Source organism: Poromitra crassiceps (assembly GCF_964638095.1).
Source record: "Poromitra crassiceps genome assembly, chromosome: 7".
NCBI classification, from domain to species: Eukaryota; Metazoa; Chordata; class Actinopteri; order Beryciformes; family Melamphaidae; genus Poromitra; species Poromitra crassiceps.
The window spans coordinates 47559099-47568249 of record NC_139628.1 but is presented as its reverse complement, the minus strand read 5'-3'; the positions used below and the strand labels follow the sequence as shown (position 1 = coordinate 47568249).

The 9151-nt window shown below is 44.8% G+C and overlaps 1 protein-coding gene across 1 annotated transcript; it reads left to right on the top strand.

Annotated features, from left to right (window-relative positions):
- Positions 1-826: 826 nt before the first annotated feature.
- On the top strand, positions 827-3521 carry LOC310779650 (P2Y purinoceptor 3; the record flags this gene model as incomplete). Its single annotated transcript, XM_083640154.1, has 2 exons — positions 827-1275; positions 2504-3521. The coding sequence occupies 2 exons, from the start codon at positions 827-829 to the stop codon at positions 3519-3521; spliced, it is 1467 nt and encodes a 488-aa protein (XP_083496280.1).
- Positions 3522-9151: the final 5630 nt, after the last annotated feature.

Genomic DNA, 9151 nt, shown 5'->3' with positions numbered 1-9151 from the left:
GGGCTGTAACCAGGAAGTAGCGGCGACCTCTGACCGTCTTTAACGCTACAACAGTCTGATATTGAAATAGCTCGGTGGATCGTAGCGTCTAGATCTTTTAACTTCCTCGTCGTGAGACCCAGTTCGCCTTCCAACGTGTTTTGTTTTGAACCTTAACCCTAACCTAGTTTCGCATTAGCCAGCCGTAGATGTCTTCTACGTCTGGTGCACAACAACTCTTGGTTAAAAACTGCTCCCTAAGACCAAAATAAAATGCGTGACAGACGAATTGACCAACTATGGCAAGCCGGACTTCTGTAACAGCGCAGCCAATCAGATTTCGCCAGACACTCCGTCGCTAGAAGCGTGCTCACGTAAGATGGTCTGACCACGTGAGACTACCCTACCTTTAACCAAGTTGTTTTAGTTGCCTAACCTTAACCAAGTTGTTTTAGTTGACGAAACAAATTAACTGACGTGAGGCGTATCACCTGCATGCAGTGTTTCGTTAGTGTCATTGGAAATCAACTTATTCTGTTGTTGCGGTATGAGGACGTGTTGTTTCCCTTCCTTCCGCTCACTAGGAACCAAGGAAATACATTTTAAATGAATATAACTTCCAGGAGATTTTGACAAGACATACGTGATCTGAAGCTGAGATCATTATTTGATGAGATCTGCTGAACTTGTGAATGATCGTGGATGGATGACTAATCTCTCTTTCACTAGGTGGATGGATCTGACCTTCTAAACTCGACCACAGATGATCCCAAATCAAGCAGAAGATCACAAAGAGCGTGAGGATGAAGTCCCTCTGCACCAGTGAAGGAATCCCAAATCCACGACCATGAAAACCACCCAGTCCCTCGCCATGGCCCCCGGGGGTGGACCTCCTCCTCCCATCAACGTCACCCTCCTCCAAGCTCTCCTCAACACCTCCTTGTCCCCTCACCCCTCCCTCTCTGCACCCCCATCCTGCAGCATCGACGAGTCCTACAAGTACATCTTCCTCCCCATTTGCTACTCCTTCACGTTCCTCTTCAGCATCTCGCTCAACTCTGTGGTCCTGTTCCGCTCCTTCAGACGCACCAAGCGCTGGAACGCCTCTCTGATCTACATGGTGAACCTGGCCTCCACAGACTTCATGTACGGCCTGTCGCTGCCCTTCCTGGTGGCCAGCTACGTCATGCACGACCGCTGGCTGTTTGGGGACTTCATGTGCCGCCTGGTCCGTTTCCTGTTCTACTTTAACCTGTACTGCTCCATCTTCTTCCTCACCTGCATCTCTGTCCATAGGTATGTAAGCAAGGCTATGATTTAAAGCAAGGCTTTGCCGATTTCCAACCTGCTGTGTATCATTCTAATCCCAGTAATATAAGCAGATGAACGGTGTTTACCTTCTCTATATGATTTCTGCATCGAGAAATCCCCATTCGTCTGCCTGCAGAAACTCTGCCCCCGCCAGCTGGCATGGCTCTCGATTCGATTCTCCACGGATGTGTGCATACAGAAAAAAATAAAAAATAAACAATCTGTAGTTGGAACAGCGCCCTCGAGCAACGTCTGTTCACTTCCGTCTCAAAATGACGCGTCTTGCGTCATTCTGAGACGGGAGTGCCTGGAATAAACTGCAGAGCTCTCGGTGCAGGAAAACATGAAGACGAGGTAAAGGCTTTCCATCTGCATATTACTGACATTGTAATGATACAAAGCGGGTTGAACATCGGCAAAGCCTTCCTTAAAGAAGAACTCGGCAGTCATATCGGTATCGGCCGATGATGTAACAGCAGCTATGTTAATATCAATTAGTGTATCGGCCAAAATTGTCATATTGAGAGGAAACAATGCAGTAAATCTATGATTTATGGGCTTAAATGTTTTGGAAATAAAGAAAGACATCACTTTTTCCAATCCACAGTGTTTACAGGACTTTTCAGTATACAAAATTGCATTGTCACAGAAACTTGTTTTTATACAGATCATATCAACATTGGTATATTGGTTATTGGCATAACAGCAAGGTTAATATCGTTATCAGTATCAAAATGTTCATATCGGTGCGTCCCACCAAAACCGACTATGCCACATTGGTGTAAGCAGGAGACACTTGATTTACAAACACACGTTCCTAACAGCAATTTCTTCTCAGCAAAAGCGGAAATTATTTATAATCTGGATAGAGTAGAAGAGATTGACAAATCAAAATCCCACACAAATGACTGAGTAGCTATAGAAAATGGCTGTATAGAAAATGATTGAGAGAAATATCACAACATGTACAGATGATAAAAACCTCAACAGCTTTAACAGCTTTTCAATCTTCATCAATCAAAAGAGATGCATCTCAGTTAAGATGCGTCCCGAAGCTCAGCAGCCAATCATATTACGGCAATGAAGGGAAAAAATCATTAAACTCGTTAAATCAGGTAAAGACATGCAAGATAACTGAACACACATCAAAATAAGGATAGTGAACGATTCTTTAAAGGACATTGAACAATAATGCATCTTGTGGCTGTTACAGGTATCTGGGTATTTGCCACCCGATGAAGACGGTCACAATGGAAAGCAAGAGGGCGGTGAAGTGGACTTGTGTCCTGGTCTGGGGTGTGGTCTTCGCCTTGACCTGCCCTATCTTCCGCTTCGCCCAGACCAGCAACGTGACTCGGCGGGCCGGTGTCGACGGCGTGAACCTCGAGCTGTCATCCATCAATGGCAATGGCAGCCATGGTGGTGACTGGGGAGGCGTGGTCGAGGAGTACCAGAACTGCTGGGACGATGCCATAGATAAGGAGTTTTCTGACTACGTGCCCTATGGAATCATACTCCACCTGCTGGGCTTCTTCCTGCCATTTTCCATCATCGCTTGGTGTTACTCCCATGTGGTTCTGACCATATTTAGGACACTGCATTCGCAGCCGGTGTCCCAGAGGGGTCAGAGAGGGGGCGATAACGAAGGAGTGGAGAGTGGAGGAGTGGGTGGGGGGAGAGGCAGTCGAGCTGGGACGGTTGGAGGACGAGGCAGAAAAGGAGGTGGTAGACTAGACGCCGTCCTGGGGAGAGACGCGGGGCTCTCGGTGTACCTCGGTGCCCACTCCCCTTACGCCCATCGCCGACGCAAATCCATCAGGACCATCGTCACCATCACCCTCCTGTTCGCTCTCTGCTTCTTCCCCTTCCACGTCACCAGGACCATCTTCCTGGTCCTCAAAGTGACCAGAGGAGTCCCCTGCCACACGATGACCATGGTGTCCATGTGCTATAAGATCACCAGGCCCCTGGCCTCCTTCAACGCTTGGCTCAATGCGCTCCTCTACTTCCTGACCAAGGAGAAGGCCGGGGGCCACTGTTGCCAGGCGGCGGACAACAACGGTCAACAGCATGGTGGGCTGCTGTGGCCGCTGAGGATGATGGGAAAAGCAGGGGATGTGGAGGAGGGAGGAATAGAAGGAGAGATTGACGATAAGGAGGACAAAGACATGATAAACACTCCAGGGTGCATACACAGAGGACTGCCAACAGTCAGATATACAGTGGAATGAGTTTGTCTTCATGATGAGTGAGTGAGTGAATGAATGAATGAATGAATGCCAACATGAGGTTCGCAGGTTCGAGCCCCCGTGTTACCTCCGGCATAGCCGGGCGTCCATACAGCCACAATAGACTACTTGCACAACTCCACTACTTCCTGAAATGAGTAGGGCATCTTGGTTTCCTGTCCTACACTATAGAGGGTATGCATGTGATGTCACAGAGGCAGAAGTCACTGTGGGGTCACGCCCACTGAGTCACAGCAAGACTGAGCTTGAATGCAGTAATCAGCCTAGATAACTGACACCTGCTGCTCAGGGAGGAACTTGACACTCATTTTGACACTCATTCCTGATTGAGGGGGCGTGTTTCAGTGGGTGTGCATACCCTCTATAGGATGAACTGATTAATGTCAGGTGTGCCTGACTGCTGCAGTCACAACAACAGTGATCAGGCACACCTGACATTAATCAGTTCATCCAATAGTGTAGGACAGGAAACCAAGATGCCCTACTCATTTCAGGAAGTAGTGGAGTTGTGCAAGTAGTCTATTGGCCATGTCTGTGGGTGGGAAGCTGGATTAAGGGTATGTGTCTTGGTCGATGCACTAGTGCCTCCTCTGGTCGGTCGGGGCGCCTGTTCGGGGGGAGGATCCCCCGATGAAACTATGTCCTGCCGGTTAAACTCCTCGCTGTCAGTGTCAGGTGAAAAGAAGCGGCTGGCGACATGTGTCGGAGGAAGCATGTGCTAGTCTACAACTCTGCCCAGATCGGCAGAGGGGGCGGAGCAACGACCGGGACAGCAGGGGGAATTGGTCGAATACAATTGCGGGGGGGAATGGGGGAGGGGATGAATTAATGAATTCAGGTACACTGTGTCTTTTAATGAAGAAAAAAGTGGTTAATCATATAACAGAATGTAGCAAATATAATGATTCAAGAGGACCCAAGCAGGTAGCCTCATATTAGGCTTTTTTTATATGCTCAAGTCCTGCAGTGGCTGCAATAATGACTGCATTGTGAATTGTCTTTACTTTGAAATGTTATCTGTGAAGTGGATGAATGCAGCATATCTCACCATGGCAGACATCTGTTAGTGTCGTATTGGGTCTATTTATTAATTGTAGTGTAGAAGTGCTTAAGATCAGCTTCCCTGTAGTTATTTTGTGGTCTGATAAGCAAAACGAACGGCTCTAGAGCAGTGTCTCAACATACAGTCTAGAATCTAGACTGTAGGAAATGATCTAGACTCTAGATCATTTCCTGTGATGTAGTTTGGGTGTAGGTGAGCCACTTTTTGAAAGTAGTTTCAGTTTGAAAAGCCTTTTATGTTTTTGTTTTGGACGAGTTAAAATGTAATTGAACTACTTTTCATTGTGATGTACAGTATGTAGCTACTAGTAGTTTGGTAAACTACAGTTTCAAAGTAGTTTCCTCAACACTGCCTCTAATTTAGTCCACATTAGAGCCACAGACCGCCATTTGATGAGATTTTGTCTTTTGGACCCAAATCTGACAACATTTTTATTGTCAGATATAATTTTGTCCAGAATTCCATGACTGTCTGTGTTGTAGATAAAGACATCTGTGAAAGTCGTTCTTCATGCTATTATTATTATAGTATTAACTTATTGTAAACGAAATAATGGTAAAGTTTAACAATTCATCGGGTTGCTGGGAACCCCGTGGAACCCCCTCAAGGACCCCTGGTGGTCCCCAGACCCCACATTGAGAACCATCACACATTGGTGAACACCAAATTATCATTTTAATTTGTTCTTTTGTCTGTTTGATTGATTATATCCTTTTATGAAAATTCTGAACATTATATTATTATTATTTTTCTTACATTATCGCTGAGCAGCATATGGAGAATTATGATGGAAGCTATATGAAGGCCTCAAATGGATTGATTGAGTTTAAGAGTGATTGCTACAAGTGTGAACTGAAATGATGAGCCACCTCGTGTAAAATTAAATATTAGAACGAAATGTTTCTCATTCATTTTAATCTGGAATTATTGCTCTTTATTCTGCAAAAATGTGGTTATCCTACCTACAATGCTGAGGGGGCGGGCATTCTAATTGCATTTGAATTAAATGTAACAGTTACAACTATAAGCGTGAATGTCTGTCACTGACTGACTGACTGACTGACTGACTGGGTTTCCCACCTGAACTATCACAACATCAGAAATGGTGGCCATGCCGGATGAGTGAAGTGAATTGTTACATGTTAACACATGTTTACAGCCAACAATTCTTTTAGGCCTAGAGAAGGGGCAGAAACATGGCACCCGGTATGGCCAAACTGAACAACACTGTTTTGAAAGGTCAATGCCACTGAAACCGATTTCAATTGAAAGTCCTTTATTGTGACTGTATTTTCCTTGCCTCTTTGATTATAAATCAGAATCACTTTTATTGCCACAGTATGCAAGTTACATACAAGGAATTTGTCTTAGTGTCTGTATGCAGCGTAGCGGTCACATCAATACACAGAGATAACTAAAGACAATCACAAAGTTGCAAGTGCAATCAAATCAAATCAAAAAAGGAGTTGGATATGCTAATGATTGTGAGACTGATTGTGTGCATGGGTGTTAGTTTTCATATCGTGTTACTTCCTGCATTTTCGACACAAAATGGCTGCTTGAGGTGGGATGTAAAATAGGCGCAGAGAGCCACATTTGACCATATAGAGTAGACTGTATTGGCCTCAAATTCCAGCGTGACCCTCTCCCCTTTGACTCCCCAAGGGTTCCCCCTAAATTCAACTGTTTCAGTGAACTCTCAATTCTTACTGTCTCAATAAAAGAGCGCGTATTATTGTCTTAATAAAGAAGTGCTTATGGTGAGAAAATAAGCTGTTAACTCGGATGAGCAGGTGTCCAATGAAGCATGAAGACTTCCGCCTCCAAAATGTCGCTGCTTAGCTTTTAGCTTTTGATCTTTTTGGTTGTGAATGATTAAGTTCAGTTACAGTGTTGCAATAAAGTGACCTGGTGGAAACTCTAGTCGGCCATCCACATTCTGCCTGATTAATATATAGCTCTTCAGGAAGTAAGTATAGGATCATAAACATATAGATATTCAGGAAGTGTTTGACGCCTATGGTGACATACAGAGTCACCTGTAGTATTATTATTATTAATATTATTATCATCATTATCATCATTACACAGGACATGTTGACACTGGCTGTGCCTCTTGTTGACACAGTAGTTGGAAGGAGTGGGGTTCAGATACTATGCTACACGTTAGCATGTAAATGTAATGACATCACATGACATTGGACAGACTGGTCCCTTTTAATCTATTGAGATGTCTTGTGACAACTTGGAGAAGCATGATTGCAGGTGTTTTTCTTTGAATTTGATGTTGTCCCTTGTGTTCATGTCCTTGGCCTGTTTGTTGTGTTGATTGACAACCAACTGAATTGGTTGATGTGTGCTGCGATCTTCATGTGATTATATTCTTTGATATGTACTGTAATTGGCAATTATTTCATACATGCTTTATCTGGGCATCCTTGAAAAAGAGAGCTTGCTCTCAATTGCCCTCCCTGTGGTTAAAAGAAAAACATATCACTAGCAGCAGTAGTAGTACCATTAGGCCTAGTAATAGTAAGTAGCAGTAACTAATTTAGATTTGTTTGTTTTGTTACTTAATTTACTTTTTTTAAGATTATTTTTTGGGGCATTTTGCCTTTATTTGATAGGACAGTATAGGCAGGCAGACAGGAAGGGTGGGGAGAGAGAGGAGATGACATGCAGCAAAGGACCATGGGTCGGATTCGAACCCGGGTCAGCCGGGTGAAGGACTAAGCCTTTGTGGTAACCGCTATACCAGCTGAGCCACCGTGATGCCTCACTTCATTTACTTTTGTGATAGCATTGCCTGATCTGCAGCTAAACTCTTCATCTTCACCATCACCGCTTATCCAGGATCGGGTCGTGGAGCTAGCAGTTCCAGCAGGGGAGCCCAAACTTCCCTTTCCCTGGCCACATTAGCCAGCTCTGACTGGGGCCGGGGATCCCGAGGCGTTCCCAGGCCAGCGTGGAGATATCATCTCTCCACCTCGCCCTCGGTCTGCCCCGTGGTCTCCTCCCAGTTGGATGTGCCTGGAACACCTCCTTAGGGCAGCCACCAGGTGGCACCCTTACCAGATGCCAGTAGCAAAACTCATCATGTTAATTATGTGTCTATATGTAGATATCTTTCATGCAAGTTGTTAGTGCTGCAAATGTTTGAGTTGTTAGCTGTAAGATAATAAGTCATTTAACTGTTGAATAAAAAGCTTTCAACATCTTTTGTCTTAATCCTTATTTCATAATGTTATAACTAACTAGATGGGGGGGGGGGGGGGGGTTGTAACATTTCACTTCTTGTGTTTGAGACGGAAACCACAATTTTTTTGTTCTTGTGGCAGAGATAACTACACGATTTAATAGCAGATACATGTAACTAGTTTGTATTACATTTTGAATGCACTGCATGGCTTCAAAGAGTTCCAAGATACAGACAGAAATGTCCAAAATGTTACGCGCACACACACACACACGCACGCACGCACACACACACACACACACACACACACACGCACGCACACACTGCGCACACACACACACACACACACACACACACACACACACACACACACACACACACACACACACACACACACACACACACACACACACACACACACACCATGACACACAGACACAAAAACAGCGCCCTCCTCTCCGCTGACATCCGGGTTTTGGAAATTCAAAACAACACAACCGCCTGTGGAAATCTCCCGTCCTGCACCGCGCATGAAACAGCCCTCTGACGGTTATTTTAATGAAACATAAAAAATAAATAAAAATCACAGGAGCTATATTACACGAAACCGACCACCAATATCGATTGGTCTGAACGACAGGCACATTTTGCAATAGGTGAAATAACGCTGCGTGGCCGTTTGGATTTCTGCTGATTTTTTCTAGTGTGTGACGGCTGTGTGAGCACGAGCCGCCTGGCGCCACTTTCAAACTCAAACCCACACTGACAGAGCGAGAGCCCGCCCGGCGCAGCACTATACCTGCCATTACATGACACACACTTTTATTCCACATTTTTCCTCTCTTTATGACATTTAGAAGAGGAATACTTTTACACGCTTTTTTTGTTCTCTTTGGGATATTTCCCCCCACCCTTCAAAGGTAAGCATTTCGACCATGAAACATTGTTTAATAGTTAAGATATTATTTGAGTTATTTTTCTACACGGATATTAGTTGAGGGATTTGAAAAGAACGTTAGTAATAATGCGGCGTGTTCTAAGGGAGTGGATACATGTTTGTGTGGCGACATTACATTGTAACCGTGTGTTCTCCTCCATGGCTGCAACATTGTAACTAATTTGCCTTTCTGTCGGCCAGCTGCTACCGTCTCCTTTGTCTGCTTCGGGTGGCCCGGCTGAATAAGTTGTAGCCTATTTGGCTACATAACATCGGAGGAATTGTTTTATATTTCTCGACAAAAGAGCCTTTAGAAGATAAGTCTGTGTCGCGCGGAGCGGACACTCCCCCAGTTAGCACCAGCCCCCTCCCCACAGATCCCAGCCCACCCCGTCAATAGCCTCACTAAATACACT